Source organism: Platalea leucorodia (genome assembly GCF_965183815.1).
Source record: "Platalea leucorodia genome assembly, chromosome: 6".
In the NCBI taxonomy this organism is placed as follows: domain Eukaryota; kingdom Metazoa; phylum Chordata; class Aves; order Pelecaniformes; family Threskiornithidae; genus Platalea; species Platalea leucorodia.
Window position 1 is genome coordinate 6,618,608 of NC_138828.1, and position 21,579 is coordinate 6,640,186.

At 36.2% G+C, this 21,579-nt stretch overlaps 1 protein-coding gene across 1 annotated transcript in view; it reads right to left on the reverse strand.

Annotated features, from left to right (window-relative positions):
- The window catches only part of PRDM5 (PR/SET domain 5), a gene marked incomplete at both ends in the record, with an annotated part of 87,531 nt that overhangs the window by 33,806 nt on the left and 32,146 nt on the right, over positions 1-21,579 (reverse strand). The window contains 6 exons of the mRNA XM_082315783.1: positions 308-401; positions 1,786-1,946; positions 6,301-6,394; positions 11,605-11,762; positions 13,082-13,166; positions 19,624-19,703. Of these exons, the coding sequence (XP_082171909.1) occupies positions 308-401; positions 1,786-1,946; positions 6,301-6,394; positions 11,605-11,762; positions 13,082-13,166; positions 19,624-19,703 (672 nt within the window). The remainder of the gene's footprint in view (positions 1-307; positions 402-1,785; positions 1,947-6,300; positions 6,395-11,604; positions 11,763-13,081; positions 13,167-19,623; positions 19,704-21,579) is intronic.

The following is a 21,579-nucleotide window of genomic DNA, read 5'->3' on the forward strand; positions in this document are numbered from 1 at the left end:
GACATTACATTAATATGAAATCAGAGTTTCAAAACACCTTAGCAGCCACAGAGATGAATTAATATTGTATATACATATAACTATTCATATATATATATATACACACACATTCATACATAATTACAGTTGAGAATAGAATCTGGTTTTACACATTAAGCAGGTAAAATGTCTGAAAAAGATGCTGTGTCAGGCCTACCTGTAAATTTGCATTTCTGTTTGTAGATAGACAAATTGTGGGCATACTTGCAGATACCTTGTTATATATTTAGAAAGTCTTCTCTGTTCATAACAATAAACAATACTGTACCTGTGTGGCTTCGAATATGAACTCTCAGTGTTCCATTGCTTGCAAACTTCTGTCCGCAATAGGGGCAAATCTTCTCTTTTTCTCCTGTGTGAGTCTACACGGGGTGGGGAAAGACAAGAATGAAAGCTTCAGCATAGCTTTAAAAGAAGTGAAATGTGGAATATTTTAACTGTATTGACATTGACCGCTATTGTCTCCATTATATATTTTACTCCATCACATCAGGCAGAGATTCTAAGAAATTAGCTACAGGTGTTCTTTCAATTTTCTTCTAAAATGTCTAAACAAATCTCATTATTAATGGCAAAATAAACTGGCTTTTCAGTTCTTTTCAGTTCCTAAGCTTACTATTTCCTAAATAGTAACTATTAAAAATGCCCAATTCACCTTTGTGTATTTTCATGATTGCAAAAATAAAACACTTATTTTTCAGTTTGATATCTGTGATAGTGGTTTCTAAACCAGCAAACAATAGTTTGGTTACCTAATAAAATTAATCTTCATAAATGCGTCTAATTTTAAAAGCTTATAATTATGAAATTTTTTTATATTATGAAATGTATTGAAAATAGTTTACCTAACCTAGTATAACTTTTCCCGTTGCAAACTTGAACTGGAGCTTTAAAAGGTCTCTATGGAGATTTGTGCATATGATTTCTGACTGCCTCAAATGAATGGAACTCAGCCATCAGTTCATCTTAAGTATGACAGACAGTGATTTCAGTCAACACAAATTGCATACCGGATCCTATCTAGTTTGTAATAAGTGCTAGAATCAGATTGTATTTAGAGATTTGATCATGAGAAGTATATTTTAATTGTCACTAACACTAAATCATACACTGAGCTTGTCTTTTGAAATCAAGCTTTTAAGGCTATTTAAGGCTTTTCTTATATCGGCTACCTTGCTGATATAAGAATAATAATTTCAAAATGGATTAAAAAATAATCACAAAGTGTCCCATCCAACCTGTGTGGTCAACAGCAAGACCATCTTGAAGTAAGTTACATACACGGGTTCTCATCATTTTTCACACTGTACTTTCAATGCCCAATTCTGAAGTGAAGATTTATCAGCCTATTGAATAACTTTTCCTTATAACTATGACTGCTTTTTTAGTGGAGAATTTTGGATTACTTCAGTTATAAGTTTCAAGCTTTGCACATGACTCTCTTCAGATAGGGAAATTAATTCTTATTTCTATGAAAGACATTGAAGTGATATAAAATTCTTTATTACATCATAAAATCCTTATCTCACATAGTACATATCATGCTGCAGCTAAAGGAAGAGTAAATGAGATATCATTTCAATACTGGATGGACTTGCACAGTTTTTATTCCCTGACATTAGGGATATGAACGTTAAAGCCCTCTTGATTAAGACAGAGTTATTTAGAAATCACTTATATCTCTAGCAGCAACATTGGGGGATACTTGACAGAGAGCTATTAATTGATAGAACTGATTCTACTCACTTTTTTATGACTCTTCAGGACTGAGGGTGTCACAAAAGCTTTGTCACAGAGATCACACTTATATTTCTTATGTCCATCATGTACTACTTGAATATGAACATTTAATGTGTCTTTTCTTTTGAAAGTAGCATCACAGTGATCGCACTTGAAGGTCCTCTCACCTTATAAAGAGAAAAACAAGGTTTAAAGATACCAGATTTTTGTGGAAATACACTAATGCTTATTGTTTCAGAAAAATCAACAAAGGCAAAGACGAATGAAAAGCTGGGTCCGGAGAACAGAAAGAAAAGAAATATCACCTCAGGTAAAAGTGTCATTGGGAAATCAAGAAAGTAGAAAGTAATCAAGTAATTTCTTTGAAAAGTTACTTCTAATAAAAACTTCTAGGCTTCATGGATTTTTTTTCTTTTTTTTAGGTAGTCATTTGTTTCTTTCCGTCTCTTATAACTTAGCTACAAGTCTGAAAATAAATTGAAAAAAATGAAGCAATACCAGACATAATTTGAACAAACCGCCATGTCTTCTGAAGTAAGAAATATTTGTATGATTTCCATAAATTTACATTATTTCATTATGGTTTAAGACACGATTTGACATTTGTTGAGTTTCAGGAGGATTTGTCCTTTTTATCCTAAAGTTTTGTTTGCAATCATTCCTATCATTTTCTGTACTGCACTTCTATTATGATTTGAGAAGATAAATGACTTTCAAACAACAACAAAAAATAATAAGGCTGTAAAAGATCAACTAGTTTTCAAATAAAAAACATCCAAAGTCAGGGAATTTCAGAACTAACATACTGTTCAACCATATCTCCTCTGTGTGTACACATTATAATACTCTTCAACCACATATAGTTGCAATGCCAAGTACGTTATTTAGCCAAGTCCTGCCTTCAGTTTAGCAAAATTTTTCAACATGCAAAGTAATGGGAAGCCTAGAATTGGGTATTTTTTTCAAACATTATCCTGGAGGAAGGCAAATAATCAGTGTTTCTCCTCAGCTTCCTTATTTAGCAGAAACCCTATATCTCATTATAGAACAGCCATCAGAACACTGTCTCCACTCACAGTTGGTTCACTTAACAGTCTTTACGTATTGTCTTTTTTTTTTTTAAGCCATGACACATGAGATACATGATACCTGAAAACTTAATACATACATGAAAACTTAATAAAAAACACAGATACGTGAAAACTTAATTAAAAAATACCATTAATACACAACTATCTAAGGAGTTTTGGAAGGTTCCTCAGCAGCATAAAGCAAAAGTCCAAATCACTTGCAACATGATATGAGTACTTAAATTCCCTGAGCAGCTCTGGAAATCCTCTTGTAGAATACTGCAGGAAAAAAAGTAGAGCTACACAACCTATTTCATGATACCTTATTGCTGTGATAAAGAAAAAACAGATTTCGTATGGTAAATGTAAGAACATGTCTGTTGCTTAAGAACTATCACTGCCAAAAACCAAACTCATTCCACTGCCTCTGGCAGATAAGAGTAATATTAAAGTTAACAAATAAATTTCTAACATTACTGTATAATAAAGAAAGAACTTCCATTATGTATTTTCAGTCAACAGGTTTGCACTGTGCTCGATCAAGAGGTTTGTTACAAAATAAAATAGCAAAAGATATACACAGATTCTCTTCAGGCCTAGGCACTCTAGAGAATGGAAGTAAACAAGAAAATATATCATCAACTTCAGCTCTCGAAACCACTGAAGGAGGGAAACTTTTTCAGAGTACTTGACATGAAACTACAATATCAATATCCGTAAATGCTTCCAAAGATGGAAACAGAGCACTGCTATAATATATCCTACAGTGCATTCCCCCAGAAACACACAACATATTGCGAGCGTCTTTCCTGAGACTGGCTTTATCTACTCACTGATGCACTCTCCTTATGATAAAACAAGACAATGAAAATCAGGGGTACTTGTGATTTACTTGAAATGAGCAATCTTCAGTGCCCACTTCTGCTGACCCCAGTAGAAGGAGCTAATTACTGTTTCTCTTACTAACAAACATTCTGCATGTAGATTTTTACTCTGGAAAGCAAATATATAGAAAGGACGATGTCCTTCTCAACAAATGCAATCCTTTTCATGTATGTCTCCACAACCCTAGACAACTGAATGATCCAAGCAAAAATGCTCAGGATTACTCATTCTTGTTAGGCAGGTCTCTTACGGCCTCATGGGCTAGTATTAGCCAAATATGAGCTACCATACACTTATGTGTCATATATCCTTCCTAGACACTACAGCTGAGAATAAAGGGTTAGCCCCAGCATTGCCAATGGCATAATGAGAACACAATTACTAAAAGTATTATCAGCAGCATGCCTAAGAGAAAAAGCTTGTCTGACTCTTAGAAGACAGGTTACATTTACACAGCTAGAACTTAGGAGGAAAAAAAAAAAAAAGGTTTTTTTAATTATTTGTTAGACATATTTGATCTTGAATTTTGAAAATTATATCCATGACTCCTTTTCCAATTTCAGGACAGGAACACCTGAAAAGTGAGTTTATGAAATATAATTTTTTCCAGTAAATGCAGTTTGTAAAATAAAATTTAAGCCATTCTACATCATTCTGCAGAGTGCCTGCTTCTAAAACAACAAGGAGATACTACATTTTTTAAAAATATATGATGTAGGCTGAACTTCAGTTTTCCCTAGAAGTTTCAAGCTTTACAAACACTTCTTTCTTTCCTACAGCACAGAATAGTAAAGCCAGCTAAATACACCTAGAGATTCTGGTTTGTTTCTCTTCTTTTTTTATAGAACAGGTATATTTCAGTGCTATGAGAGGAACTATCATCCAGCTGTAGCAGGACAATGCCTATCATTCTGAGTTATTTCAAATATGAGAAACTCATTATCATGGCAGCACAACTTGTCAGTCTTGGAGTTAGGTCGTGAGGGGAAAGAGTTCTACATTTCTTCACTGGGAACACAAGCTCTTCTCAGACGACAGCAGAGCCCCTTGTCTTAAGCACAGCCCTGAACTGAAAACTGTTTATTCTTCAGTTCATCCTAGTAACGACTTTCACTTTTCACTTTGCTATTGGTCTGTCAACACTTCTTTTATATGACTACAGACAAGAGAGACGCAATATGACTATAGAAGCTTTGCTTATATTCTGCTATATTAAGGCCTCCCTGTTAGGTTGGTCAGTTGTTTGTTTTTTTTTTTCCTCCAAAGGAAAAAAGGTTTAAAAATCTTCCCTGTGATTAATAAAAAAAACCAAATATTATTGGTTTAAGGCTTTGACTCATTTTGGAGACAGTTTTAGCTAAGATGGCAGAAGTTACCACCTTCAAGCAACTACTCTGTCCCTCAGCAAGACATGTCTCCTTTTGCACCAAGGAAGACTAACTAGACATGTCTGTGCCACTGCAGTTCACAGTCTGATATATTTAATATTCGCTTAAATAGTGGTGGTTCAGGAACAGCTAAACCTGCCACAAATCACAAGCCTAACTCAAAGACCTCACGTTTCCTGAGCTCCCATCCTCTTGAAAAAAAAGTCAAAGTACATGTTTTTAGAGAGACTTTTACCAAGGCCTACAATTCTGCATACTGGGAATTACCGCTTTTGGATATCCTGCAAATGCTTGGTTCATTAGAATACACAGGGTTTTAATTTTTTCCCCCGTCATTTAACATTGGAAAAAGATTTTACAAAATTCAACACTTCGTGAAATTGCAGAAGCTTTGAAAGATAACTGTAAAAGAACAAAACATGCCAGTCTAAAAATTCATCTAACAGAAACATTGTTATACTGGTATAAAAAAAAGAAAGGTCTGTGTTTTTTTAATTATACCAATGTAAATATTCCCCAAATCAAAGCACTGTCTTCTAAGCTACAAGGATTTTAGACCGTGAATATTTTCTAGAATCTAAATTGCTGACATTCACATGGTTGAATGGCAGTCTAGGGCTCTGTAAACATTAAAGACGGAGAAAATTCCACCAAAAATAAATCTTTACACAGTAAGTTAAAAAACAGTACAGAATGCCAAGAACAAGTTACTCATGAGGGAAAATGGCCACAGCATTCCTCTGGGCTGCTAGTTCTATGCCAGAGGCAGGAAACATTAGCCTGGACTGGCACAGGACAGAGAATCTCAGTTTCAAGCTCTAAACCAGATTACCTGCACAAGCGGAGTAAGCCACCAAGTTATCTCTGCTTCCATTTCTCCTTTCTTAAAAGGGAGGTAACACTATCACACTTAATGCAGAAAAAAAAAAATCTCTTGTCATTAGACCTCAAATCATTGCTAGATTTTCTACAGCATATTTGGATTTGCATTTAAGTGCATTTAAAGACAAGGTTTGAATTTGGCTCTGAATTTTCTAACTCCCTGGAGTTAAAGTTGAATCTTAATACGAATTTAACATAGCAAGTTGCATATTGGAAGCAAGGTGCCATATGTCTGTTTTTCTCAGTCAAATGTGAGAACTGAGGAAGCTCTTTTTCCTCTCTGACTTAGCACTTACTGTTATGGATTAACAGATGTCTTTGTAGAGAGAATGGGGTTCGGAACAAAGCTTTGCATTCCTCACACTGGAACGGTCTCTCTTCAGAATGGGTCTGCAGATGAAAGACAACATGTCAGAGGAAAGGCTCAGGGAAATCAATTAGCTGTCATTACAATAATTATAGCTAGTGTTCTAGACTGGATTCGGGAGGGGATATCATAGCAATTTGAAACATCAGGGGATGAAGAATTAAAATAATCATTCTGCCATTATCCAGAATCCTGAAAGTCAGCATAGCAGCTACCTAATAAATGCACCTTCCCAGTCCTCAGAATTGTTACATGAGGTGTGCATGTAAACAGAAACAAAAATATAGAACAACCAAGGCAAAAAACCTACAAGCTCAGTTGCATTGCTTCATCAGTACTAACATTGGCCTTAAGTACTTACTAATATGAATAAATGCCTTAAAAAACTAAACACATGTACACAAAACGCTTTTTCTCGGTTAAGTTTGAAGGTAAAATTGATCTGATTATCTGAAGATAGTACCTAAAATTTGGCAAATCATGAGACTAGTCTTACATATCCTTGTTTCAGCTTCTTGTATTAAAAGAAAAAAAAAAAAAAGGAAAAACAAAACAAACCAAACCATAGAAGCATCAGTACCAAGATTTTTGTTTGCTGTAGAAAAATTAATTGTAGCTGAGAAACAGCCTCAAAGCCATAAATAAAAGGCTAAGCTTAGATGAATCTCTCAAACTGCAGAGTTGCTGAAGCAGGTTTCTTTTTCTGGAGCTTAGGAAACACCCAGCTTCATTCTACTTTTGTAAATTTTGAAGCACTTCCCCTGTTTCCTAGTACTATTAAGTGCTATCCCACTGTAGATACTAAATTAATCTGTACAATTTATTATCTACGCAATTTCCTACTATTTTTCCAAAGGAAAGCAAGCTTTCAAAGCATCAGTGTTTAAACATTGTATTAGCTCACCAGGACCTTAAGTAGAAGCTGCAGTGTCAAGAGGAAAAGGGGATGGACAGTAAGTGTTTTATAATATGCAGGTAAATGAGTTAATTTTGTACACTACGGGTAAATATTAGCATAGTACATATTTGTATAATTTCTTTCTGCTATTCATAGTACCATACGACATTAATAGCTACCCCGTAAACTACAGAGAAAAAAGAGACTGTGGGGAGTCAGCATAATTATTTAGATGTAGACTGAGGGCCTTGAACCTAGATTGATTTTAACACAAACGTCCTCTTACATACACAACAGTACCAAAACATTAGAGTACTTGCAATGGTATGCAGAGGCTTTGGACTCAAAGTCAATTCCTTAACCTCAGTCAATATCACTTAAAGCAAAAAGGCTACTGGAGCACCATCAAATGCGTGGAACATATCACGTGTTACATAGAATCTGCTGAACGTTTCAGTCCAGCTTCTACAGGTTTACATCATAGTTTTCATTAGTTGACACCCTGCTTGGCAGTCTCAGCAGCCAGGCCAAGGATTGACAGGACATGAAGAGACTGAACTACCTTCTCACCTCAATAGGTGGTTCCTCCAGAACAGGGTTGAGACATATTGACGAGACACTGTGGGGAAGCTCGCAGTGCTGCTGTCTGTGCTGTACCTGTTCTGTGGATAAATAGAAGGGTTCAGTCTCTAGGGCTGTCAATCTGGCACCTTTCACGAGCGCAAAATTCACGTTGTTTATTTAAAAAATGCCCTGTTTTAGAACACTCACCACTTGAGTGATAGTTCTGAAGAGCACAGTGATTTGTACAGAATTCCTTCTTAGCATCTCCTTGACAGTTCTCCTAGTCTTTTGATCAAAATACAAGTATTCATCTGCACATCTTAACTTCACTACAAACAAAAACACCTAACTAGGCATACCCACATGCAAGGGTACACAGATCATCTGCCTCTTTTGTGAACAGTCCAGAAACAAGCTAGGTCTATTACAAAAAGCCATACAAATCTTAATGAGGAGAGGTATTCCCCCAAACAAGCGTATTAGTTCTAATACTGTCCTTTTTTGTCCTACTAATAGGTTCCAGATCAGAGATGTCTTCCATTCAGTCAGAGCAGGGGACAGTCATAGGATCAAAGCAACTGAAGATGGGCTCTTACGGAATATTTCATGGCAGCTTTTCCTACCATAGCATTTGTGGAGACTTAATCCCAGCCCAAGACTACTTATTCCCAGTAAAGAAACTGAGGGAATACAGTCGTTTCAATTCATTATGCTCCCTGGGACCAAATAACCCTGGATTAACCATAAACCCCTTAAAATCCTGTGTCTGCAGACCTATTTCTTCTCACTGTCATGTTCTCATATTTTATTCTCTGAACTCATCTTCTATAATAGCAAAAAAAAGGAGCAGATGGAACAAAAACTTCGTTTTCTCCTGTATGGAAGTAATCTGCATTATATGGCAGAGAACATGCACCTTCATCCAGTCTAAACTGGATGAAAGGTGACTACTTTTATCTGTAGCACAATCCAATACTACATTTGCCTCAGTTTCAGATACTATTCTCTTCTCTTGCCACAAAAATGGAACTGTATTTCTTCGTATGAACACTTAGTCATATAGTATAAGCTTTTCAGAAGACATCTGAGGTAGTTCCACATCACGTAACACTTCCCAGTGCTGATATCTCCAAGCAAGTGACAAAGCAAGCTCGCACATGCACCTACACAGAGCAGTGTAGTACTTGTATGCAGAAGCAGCACATCAGAGAGGTACCACAGGAAGACTAACAGTTCCCGCCTCTCAGATCTGTAGCTATAAGGGCGTAATGAGTGCTAAATTAGGGTTCACATCACAATGCTTCACTGAACAGAGCAGATATATTCTTAGCAACTCCACTGTCTATCTCCCAGTGAAATCCTATGAAAAGTGTGGAACTAACCTCCTTCTGCACCTTTGAAATGACCCAACATTCACCCACATCTGAAAGATGTTTAAAAGCACGTGTTGTGGTAGCCATTTTTATTCTGACACTTCCAACACAGAATCAGATTAAATAACCCCCATAAAGGAATTGCAGAAACAGCAGCAACAACAAGGTTCCATCTAAAACGCAAAACAAGAATTCAAAGGCACAAAATGTGTATGTATCCTGTTTCTTATTATAAATAAAAAGTATGTAGCTCTGCTGTAAAACCCAAAGTTTTTTCAAGCGTGTTCCCATCAAACTTGAAAGCGTGTTTTCTGTTAAATGCGGTTGATTTAAGTGTTTTTAACTACTATACCTATCATTCCTATTGTAGGTTTCTAAGCTCCCTGCTACTAACAGCGTAATTGCATCCTGGAACTCAAAAAAGCACTGTGAAATTATTTAGAGTCCAACTTTTCTTTCTCCAAAAGAAAATGAAACCTAGGAGGATGTCTTAAAGGAATACACATCTAAAGAATCATTAAAAACCCGAGCTGAAGAAATACATAGAAGTATGATACATAATAAAGGTTTAAATTTTCACTGTTACTGGATCGACTTTCCTGTGAACAAGCAAAAGAACTATCATCCTCTTCCCCTAGTAGTAGTGCAGCCCTCCCAAAACCACGGCACTTAAAACTATCTTGACAACCAAACTGCCACATCCTTGACTTGCACCTTACAATTGGTTCTGTGTATACACATCCATACTCGCCTCTTATTTACTCTCTCTCCTTGTTTACGTTGGTTACCCAATGGAGAGAGGCGTGTCTAAACAAGCAATTCAGGACATCTATGTCAGTCTCCTGTCTCTCGTGCTCATCTCTTCATTTAGCAAGTGAAATTAGAGACCTAAATGCGTATGGGTGTTCACAGCTGTTTGGGTAAACTTTATGTAAACACAGGAATGAGTTTCTTTCATTATAGGACAGAATTGACTTACAGCCAGTACTATGTGCAAACAGGTTTGGGAAATAAGTATTCCAACATGCTTTAAGTTCTGTCAAAATTAGGTACTCACTAAATCTGTCCAAGTTTTAATATTTTAATATTTTTCCCGTTAAGTGGAGCCTCTAATCCTTGCTTATGCTTTAAACACAGAATTGGGTCAAAGTGTTTACTCATTCATACTTAATCCTGAAGTCTGTTTTCAGCCCAAAGTCCCTACCAGTCATCAACTGCAAATTAACATAAGGAAACATGTAAAAAGTATTCATTTAAGATAAAGAAATATCTTTCCAGATAGTATTTTATACATTTTCCTTAGAATATATCCATTTTGTGAGATTCTGCCCCATTTTCTTAATAAAGTCTGAAACATAAGATACAATCACAGCATACATGGGAGCTAATCTTGTCCTTCAGCAGGCTTCTGCATGCTTGCTGTTTTAGACAGTCATCACCATTTCATCCTACGAGAGGCATTATTATTACTTTTACATGATTTATGGCTGAAAGTGCAAGAGATGGTGCAAAGATCCTGTGCCAAATTCCCAGATGGCATATAATATGAGCCAAAGTGCGAAAGACTTGTAAGTATAGGTATATCAGTTTCATCAAAGGGGGAAAGACAGGGGTAGTATTAAAAAAATGTAAAGAAAAGGAAAAGAAAAAAGAGCAAAGGGTTCCAAATACTGGGCACAAAACCAGACAGGTAATTTTTTTTTTTTCCCTTTCTCTTTTACAGTCTTGTAATTCTGAAACAGCAGTCACGGATACAGCCTTGCCGTTAAAAATGTAACCCCAGGTTAAAAATAACGACAGGTACTATAGAAATTAGGCCAAGCAGATTTGAGCTTAAATCAACAGAAGTGGAGCATCCCTTCATGAGCCTATTTTTCAGGTAACATTTCTTCTGATGATGTTTTAACGTGTGAACGTTACGCAGTGCAAATCCAGTATAGTTAGAAAGCATCTGCTGCTAAGTCCAGCAATGACTGCAACAGGACTACACTTAGTTTTATTCAAATGTGGGATTTTAAAAAAAAAAAAAAAAAAAAAAAAAAAAAAAATTGAAGACATTTTAGATCAGTTACATTTAACTTCATAACCTAATATTAAAGAAAAAAAAAAGAACAAAAAACCCAGAAAAGTCAAAACGGGAATTTATTTGATGCTTTTAACCAAGCAACTGTGATTTCCTTCTGCTTATTTCAGTTTTGTATTTTTTTTCCACTAGAATTCATTTAGTATTTTGAGGTTTTGTATATAACAAAGAACACTAAAAAAAATACATTCTCCAATACTTTAATCCCATGTTTATAAGCATGCCAGAGCTTAATGATGAACTACTTAAAAGAAAAAAAAAATCTGCAAATCTGAGGCTGGCAGACCTGTAAACAACAACAGCAGAGTGCTTTACCTTCTTGTGATTCTTGTAAACATTTCTGTGGGCAAATCCCTTTCCACAAAGCTTGCATTTATAAGGTTTATCTTCACTGTGTATTATTTTGTGTGCAGTCACTTGATCAAGTCGTTTGAAGGACTTATTGCAAACCTCGCAGGTGTAGGGGCGTTTTTCTGCAGAAAATGAGTGGGGGACATTTAATCTCCTGTTTATACAGGGGGAGAAGATGAAAGGCAGAGACAGTCATCTCCTCAGAGAGATTTCTGCAATTAAGTCAACCCAATTAAGATTAAACCAATTAGAAAGACATCTAATGCCCTTTATGTTAGATAGTTAAGTCACTTCACAAAAGATGAGCCATGGTGTATCTCAAGAAATTGGCACATTCTTTGCAATAATCATTGCTAAAACTAAATTCTGATTAATTAGCTTAAATCAAAAGAGAATGACTTCAAAGAGGAAAACTCTGTTTCCAGATTACAAATGTGAAAGAGGGCATGACAGTTTAAATGTTTTAAAACTTAATTAACAATATACATATTAGCTTCCAAAACCAAAAGTTCCTATGCAAAAAGCCTTTATGCTTCAGCTGGTGACTGCAACTTAACTGTATTAATGCTCATCCAAAAGTGTCAAAAGAAAGCTAGGAGCCTCTGCGATAGAGATTACGTTACAAGAAATGAGCTTTTGGTGCAGACTGATACCAAGAAAGTAGTTCAATTTCAACAGCCTGTGCAGGTGTAAAAACCTGCAGTTTTAAAATACTAATGTATTTGGCAGAACAATATTTGTCTTTCCATTGTGTTGACTGATGTTTCTAATCACTGGTGAAAGACCATCGAAACACTAGATTGCAGTGATCAGAAATCCTGGCAGAGCCAATTTGTGTCATACCGCCAAACCTACGGACAGGCCACTCCCTGCTCACAGTGACCTGTTCTGGCAGAGGAGAGGCACAATGTGTGTGCCTACACATCTGTGTGTGCCCACATCTGTGTGTGGCCTATGAGTGGTGTGGAGTATGAGCTGCATTTCCTCTGACTGAAAACTATGTGCACATGAATCCACTAATACACATATATGAATGAATGTTTCCCTTTTTATCACAGATCTCTGTCTGACAGCATACCCCAGCTCCCATCCTCTTCTCTTCAACGTGAAGTTTCAACCACCGGTTCTTCACCTCCTCTATAAGCCAAGTAGCAATCTTTTGCCCCATCCCAGCTAACTGACATCATCTACCCCAGCTAGCATGAAAAAATAGCTTGACAAAGCAGCAATAGGAAGAAGACCATAGCATTACGCTTGGATTTTTGAAAGGCTTAGAAAAGATAGCTTAGATGGTTTCCTTGGAACGTGAGATTTGCTTGAACAGCTCAGGACAGCACAGAATTCATCAAGCTTTCTATAAGAAACTAATTCAGGTTAAAATTCAATGTGTATTAAATACATATATACATACATACAGGTTTGTATTATTTTTGTACATTACCTGAATGAGTTATCATGTGGCGTTTCAGCTGGTTAGCCGAAATAAATTTCTTATCGCATTCCCGACACTCAAAGATCTCATGGACCTGCAAAATGAGTGTTTAATGATAATTAAATATGTGTGTCAAACAAGATCACACTTCTTACATATACAGAAATTCTCTAACAGACTGTAACTATTTCTTGGCCAGTAGCTATACTAATACTCATGAATATTCTGTGATTTCCCCCTTGCTAGTCCCTTGGTGAACAACAGTATGTCTCAAAAAATAAATATTCATAATTGCAAACAAAAAATTATCATGAAAACTATATTTAGAAACACAGGTTATGCAAATCTGCAATATCAGATCCATTTAAAATATCATTATTATGAAAGCATTAAAAAACCAGATGCAGAATACCTTTTCAGAGCATTTCCTTCTGGTCAATAAGACATAAGTAAAAATAACACAGTAACTACTTCATAACTGCCATAAGAATTTTAAAAAACAAGTACTATCAAACTCTTTCAGGATTGTTTCTCTCAAAAGCTTTTAGAAGCAAGACAGTGGAGGGGCAGCAGTGTCTCTTAAGCTGTCAACGCAGTAAGCGTTAGCAGGATTTTCAACATCACAGCACATAATGTCATCAAGGACTAAATGTTGGAAAAATGGAAGAGGCAGTTGAAAGCTACAACTTCTGATACTCAATCAAAAAAAAAAAAAAATTCCTGTGTTATTTATTGTTCCCCCAAATCACAACACATAAATAGTTCTCCACCTGTCAAGATTACCATTCACCTTCCGCTCTGTACTACGTTTGCTGTCAGCAGCCTCCCCTCAACCTAGTTACAGTGCAACTGAACATACATTTCGCCTTTTTGGAACTGCAGCCTTAGACAGCAAAATTGGCCAGAGATCACATTTCATACAGCTTTTTTGGAGAACTCTATAGACTTTCTGTAGGAGAATCTAACAGCTAAAAATAACAAATGCCAAGGGCTCAACACAATACTCTAATGAAAAACATTTGCAGACAGCACAGTAAAGAAGCTCAACTAAGACTTCCTCTTAAAACAAACAAACAAAAAAAACCAAAAAGATTCTCCGTAAGTATTCTGCCTCACCATGTTTTTATGCTGCTACTCACAAGCTAACTTTAGAGCAAATTAAAATGTTTTAATAAACTAAAAAGTGGTTATGCCATTTCCTACAATCTCTGCAAACTTGCACACTTTGGACAGTGATGCTTCATGAAATGCTCAGACAGAATCAGGTGCTAAGCTCAAATGAAGATCATTCACTCTAAATATTCTGTTTACCCAGGTACATTTCAGTTTAATTTCTCTTATATCCACACAAAAGCTACTATCCTACCCCTTCCAAAAAGATCTAAAGTTTTACTTAAGGTTGTTGACTGAAGCTTACATAATTCTGCAACCAAGTGCTATGAGAATCCCCCCCCCCCCAACACAATTATTTGAAATAACTTGTAAGGTATTCTTAAACATCACACTTAATACATCAGAACCCAGACTGTGCTTTAACACTATACAAATGTCTGATTTCAACTTATGAGCATTGTTTAATAAACAGTCTCATTAAATACATTTGCATCACAACAGAGACTTCCGTGCATGTACATTAAAAAGCTACAGCTATCAAACATGTATTCTGTAGTTGATACTCTTTAATCAGTTCTTTAGAAAAGAATCAGACAAAGACTTGTGTGCACGTGCATCGAATAGCTGAAGCTATCAAGCATATATTCTATAGCTGGCACTCTTTAATCAGTTCTTTAGAAAAGTGCACAATTACATGGTAAAACACCAGTAATAATATATAGCAAATATTTTTATGAATAATGATATTCAAAAAGATTTTCATTTTAAGAAAACTTGTCAAGTAACATGCTCTATGAGTATACAAGCTGTAATACCACAGACAAGTGCTCATGCAATGATTTATTCATATAACAAAATTAGTCTCATTAGGGGGCTGTAACAGCTATCAGCATAAACCTCTGTTACATTAAAGTCAGAATACACAATTGTTTCATAGGCATTTGAAGAGCTACACCTTCAGATAACAACTTGCTAAGTGCTATACAAAACAGCAAGCATCTGAACAAGATTAATATATGCTCAGATAAATATACTCCTTCACTTACAGGACTGACAATTGTAAAATTTCCATGAGGTCTACTGAAAAGCAAAAGATCATTCAAAAGAGTTTTGGGGGCAAAACTGAGCTAAAACTTTGAAGATACAAGTAATCCATAATCAGCTTTTCCAAAAACTAATTTGAATTTCAATCTACCCCTCCAAGAAATGGATGAGACTGTTGGAAGGCAGTGCTTTGAGAGAGCAAGGACATGAGAATATTGCATCCAACTGAAATTATTAAATGTTATTGACAGTTTTAAAGCTGTGTTCAAAATTAGGTTTCCTCTACTTTTCCATGGCTTTGCGATTGTGAAAAATAAAGATTGCACAGTAGAAGAAAACACTGCCCAGTATTGAACAAAAAGGGCAGAAAAAACCAACACAGAGACACTGGAACTGGCAAGTGAAAAAAGGCGGCTGGGGGAATCACAGATGATGTTTAAGAGTGACCCTCCTCACCATAATTTTGCAGGAAGTCCAGCTCAACAATAAAGAAAGTTAAGAAAGAATCAAGGATTTTTCACAAACAATAAAACACTCTCAATCTCTTAGAACAAATGATGACTAGGATCCTTCTTGGTGCTGTCATTTTCTCTCCAGCAGACTGTGCTACAGAATGCCTCTTAATGGAATTTTACAGATTCCTATAAGAAATCTGCTAAGAAATCCAGAAGGGCAACAGCACAAATGAGTCTTACCAGCAAAGCACAATCCTGTGTTTCATACAGGTATTTGTTTTATGACCTTTTCCAAAGTCAAAAAAGCTTTACTGCCTTACACTCAAAGGTGTCCCTAATCTTCTTTCTTAACAGGAGAATTAGCTACTTTACCACTGATAACACCTACCTACAACCAGAGTCAGAAACTCACCCCACAGCTGTACAGCCAGAGACATACCCCCCCGCCCGCCAGGCTGCCTACAAGTATTGTAAGTGTAGTGTAGCATGATCAATTCTGACTGCATCACCCTGGGAAAAGAAACCAGCAACGCTGGGGTTTGTTTGAATGTTTCTATCCTTTCCACTTAGAGAACAGTAGAGCCTCAGCGGAGAGGCCTGGTAGCCTGTGCTGTTCACATATATATGCTCACTTTTAAGTTTAAGTTCCTGAGAGCAATTCAAATCCAAAACACGAGACACCTATATTCAAAGGTACAAAAGGAGTCCTTTAGCAAGCATCTGCATCAATGAAGACAACACTCCCCTTCTTTGCTTGCTCACTATTATCATAATTGAATGACTGAATTTTGCATTTTACTTAAACTTCAGAACTTAGTATCGGAATATCATTCAGATGGTGTTTCATTTGCTCTGGCAGTAGACATCACAAACATCAGACAGGAGATTTTACAACAAACTTTTTCATTCTGTGACCCAGTCTTCTGTAAGCTCCTGCACAGCAGGAGCTGAGTTGCATTTGCTGGGAATTTATTTTTTTAATACTACCATATCACTTAGCAGCCCAAATCATGGACTACTATAATATCAGATAGAAGGATGTCACTTTACAATTGGAGGATAAGACAAAAGAGAACAGGTGGATATAGAGAGAATGGAAAACAAAAAGACACTGATCACCACAAAAAGCAATAATATCAGTGGAGCAACATCATAACTGTTGTTAAAGTTTTGTAGGCATCATGCAGGAGGAAGGTTGTATTATGGTAAGTAGTTTTGGAAATCAAATATAAAATAAAAAATGTAGATGAGACTATTCTGGGTAGAACTGTAATCGCTAAGGAAGACAAGATCAGAATCCAAAATGATTTCCATGCTCTGAATGAAGCTCCAAAACACTCAGTATTTAGAAATCAAACGCACAAATGCTACAATGATGACCAACAGTTTACATAGCACCACTACAGAAAACATTAATGAATTCCTAACAAAATATGAATAACAAGATTGATGCTGCTGTTAGAAAGCACTGTCATTCTGAGATATATTAACAGACATATTCTCTGTATTAATAAACTCAGGACAATCATTCCACTACACTTGGCACTACCGAGGGCTCAACTGAGCATCACTGCTCTTGTTTGGGCAGCTGCCTTCAAGAAGCATACAGGTGAAAAAGAGAGATTCTACAGGAAGAAAAAGCTTACTAAAAGAAAAAGTAGTTTGGAAAAACAGATGCATGAAGAACGGTATTTCTACAGCCTAGGAATTGCAAATGGAGCTCATAACAACTTTGCAATATGCTAATTGTTACAAAGACGACAGCGGTGAATTTTTCTTGGCATTCTCTCAGGTAAGACAAAGAGCAAGTAACTCAATTTGCAGTAAAGAAGAAGATTTAAGTAGGACATCAGAAAAAACAAACACTGGACTAATGAACACATTCAAAGAAGTTGATGGCACTAAAGCTGAAAGTCAGAATACAAAGAGATATCTATGGAGGTGGCAGAATTTTCTTTAGTGGAACTTTTCAGGAGATGAAGCTGCATATCTAGGATGATTTAGGTACATGCTTACTCCCCTCTGCAAAATATAATGGGCTAGAAAACCTCATGAGGTCTCTTCCAGCCCTACATTTCCTTGACTTTATTGAGAGAAACAAAAAAAAGGGGGGGGGGGGGGGGGAAGCTGGGCCACCAAAAATTAGCATGATACAAGCAACAGTCTGGAAAACAATAGGGTAAGGCTAAGGGGCAGAAGATGATCACAGCAAAGTTCAATTGTGCATGGCTAAGAAAGGGCTTATCTTTAGACATTTAAGGCACAAGCAATCTATGAGACACACAAACCCAAAAATAGGTTTAAATCAAAGATGACATGAAAGCTACATATCTGAATGACCGTGTCTTCAGAGTGTAAACAAATCTCAGTCTCCCCTGTAGCCACCCTCTTTACATTCTTTCTCTGTGTTTGTCAGACTTCTCTCTTTCTGTTGTTTGGGATTATTTTCTGTTATCTCCTATACTTTACCTTTCTATTCTCTACTTTTATTTCTTTACATTGAGAGGAAATGGGTGGAAAAAAAAAAAAAATATTTTTCCCTCCCTGTTTAACCTGTTATTTTCTTACTCTTTTTATTGCCTGTCTAAATATTTTTGGCAATGTTGGTGATGGATCCCACCCCACTTCTTACAAAAGCAAAGGAATGAAAACAAACAGAAGGCATGAGCCCTGCAGGCAATGTCCTTCACTATCTGACCTAGGTGTGTAAATCTGAAATACCTATTTTCTGGATGTCTTAAAAGAGGAGCCAATCAAGAAGAGGAAATAAAGAAGTTTTATGCACAAAATCTTCATGGTGATTCTTAAGATGAGTAAATGAATAAGTCAACTGATCTACCATCAATGCTACTTGAAAAGCTTGTTAGTGTGTGCCATAGCGTCTGCACAGAAGTACAACTACAGAAACAAAACAAACATTTTAAGAAAATGGGCACACTAACCATGATATTTTGCATTTTCAGGGCCACCATAAGGTGCACTGATGTGTAAAAATCGTCATTACATGTGGCAAGGCGTACCACAATTTGGTCTGAGGAGTAACAGAGTATAGCCCTGTTAGACAAGAAATGCAGGCCATAGTAACACAAGCAAGGAGAAAAACAAATTAAAAAGGAGGGGCCCCACCATTTCCTTTGCAACAACATATTTTAATTGATATCATCTATATCCTCAATGGATTCAGGTTATAACCAGGGCATTATTAAAGACTTACAGTTAATCTGATAAACAGCACAATGCAGCTTTTTGTAAAAACAGAATCTCCTGAGTTTTAGTGATTTATCAAATTAATCTTGCAGGGACTTCCTTTGGGTATAATGGATTCAGAATCTCATATTCATAGTCCATCTGTATTTCTATATGAACCCCCTTATTTCCAATAGATACTTTTCAAATTGTTAACCCCTCCTGTTCTGGTTATAAAAGATTACATGCATTAAAAAAAGACATTAAAAATTTGGTTTTGAGGAAGAAATTTTTTTACTACTGCATACTAAATAACAAATAACACCCTTACTGGTATGTCACAAAGTAATAAGAAAGATTGATTGTATTTTGTACAAGAACTGAAGGCTCATGAACCTATTTTACGGTCTGTATGTATCCTATCATTACATAACATACTTTTACATTTAGCTTAGTGTTTAATAATGCTGAAGAACAGCAGGCAACTTTGACTTAATGTTGGAATGCATAAATGGCACAAGCACAAACATCTTTGTATTTGGTAAAAGATGCATTAAAACTTTAGGAAAATTTTTGGTTTAACCAATTGTGGCTGCAAAAATAAATACCAACAATAAAATACATTGCTTTTGTAACCACGAAAGGGATTACCCAAAGGTTTGCATTACAGCAGCTTTCAAGTGACCTAAGCACCACAGTCTCACATCTTAGTGAAGTCAAAGCCTGCTGTGGGTTACCCTTCATCTTACTGACCTTTCGATGCTCTTGGAGATTTGCTGCTGAGGAACATTTCTTATTGCACACTGAACACATCAGCTTCTTCCTAGAATTTCCTGAAACAGAAACAAAATACCACCAACATCTTAAAAAGGAAGTGCTAAGAAAGAACCTAAATATTTCCACTGAGTCTGTGACTTTTCACAGGTCATTTGACTGACATAAGATTTTTACATTTGTATCCCATCTTCAAAGTGTTCCATATCAGGAGTTCTCTGCGGGTGTCCGACAAACCAGTTACCGATGGAATGTAAATCAAGAAAACTGGAACAATAACAAAAAAACCCTTTCAAATAGATGTTATCACACATCACCAATCCAATATGAAGAGCACAATGCACAACTAAGAACAACTCACTTTATAACTGAACAGTTGATTTCTTCCAGAAATCAATAGAGGAGTTAGTGCAGCAATGACAAGAGATCCCAAACTGAAGTCAAAACCATTTCCCATTTTTCTTTATTCAGAAAACATTAAGCATTCTACTATATAAAATAATATATCATTAATGGTCTTTAACTGGGAAATTGTATTTGCACCAGATCATGAATTCAAATCTCATCTAAAATGTAAATTACAAAACAAGCTACAGGTCAGCTACCAGATGTATTTTCCTTCCCTTTTCACAGTGGCTTTAAAAAGTGACAGAGCATTTAATTGTGTTTATCTATTATTTACCTTTTGAAACTCATTTTAGTAACCCACAAAGCTATTTTATTACAAGACAAAGCCACCACAAACCTAATTCTTTGTTTATAATTACATGCCCATGCAAGATATTTCCTAACTTGTGTAAAAAATGTTCATATTACATTGAACGCTAAAAAGAATGGACACAGAACAAAAAAGAGGAGGTGAATACTGCTTGGTCAAGCACAGAGGAAGTATGGATCATAACTGAACTCATTAGATGGCTTCCAGCTCAATTTTTCAGACTCTCAGCATTCTATATCTTTCCTGCTCTTGCTGTCCTAAAGAATTCATATTATGTTGATTCTTCTTACTATAATGTACCCTGTCAATCAATTGGTCCAATACTTAAATTTGTAATATAAACAAAGTACTTAATCTCACATATGCATTTATTGTTATAAAACTTATGGTAAGTATTTATATATACTGATATACAAATAAATACAGGAATACACTTAGTACTTCAACTTACAAGAACATTAATGAGACCTTTTCAGAGGAGAGAAAGGTGATAGTGAAGATCCGTTCATAGCTCTGAGTAACAGGCAACACACATAACAATGTTTTCTACTTTCCCTTGTCTCCAGGTAACACAAGGCAGGAAGGAATTCTACAAGTGTCCCTCAACAGCAGTGGTTTATTTTCCTTCATGCACTGACACCAGTTGTGATTTCTATGACTCCCAAGTGGTAAAATAAAAGCTCTGCTCATTGTGCAGGCAGAGCAAAAATATCCTCCAGGCGTCTGCTCTCAGTCATGTCTGGAGTGATCATTCAAGAGGACTGTGGAATTTGTATACCACTCCGTAACTGACCAAAGCTAAGCCTAAACATAACAATGCTCATGGATGAAAAAAAATCTTACCAATACTGAAAAAAGGAGATAATCTTTTACAAGAATGGTTATGGAAGGATTTCTGTATGCTGTAAGGGTTTGGCAGAAGAAAGAGATTTCATGTAATGAAAATCTTACAAAGCATCTCAGTGCTGTCATCATCAACTAAAGACTGTTTTCTTTGCGCTCTGGTATTCTGCTGTCCCCACACACACTGATCTTCCATTGACATTGAGAGGGGACATGCAGAGAGAGCAGAATGCCAGAACTGAGATCTGCATTGTGGACCCGAGAGCAGTATTTTGCCCTTTCATGAAAACAGAGTGAAGTTTGATTGAAAACTATTGATTCACAGTGCACAGATATAAAAACACTAGGGCCTAACGGGACTAGTGGATTGTCTG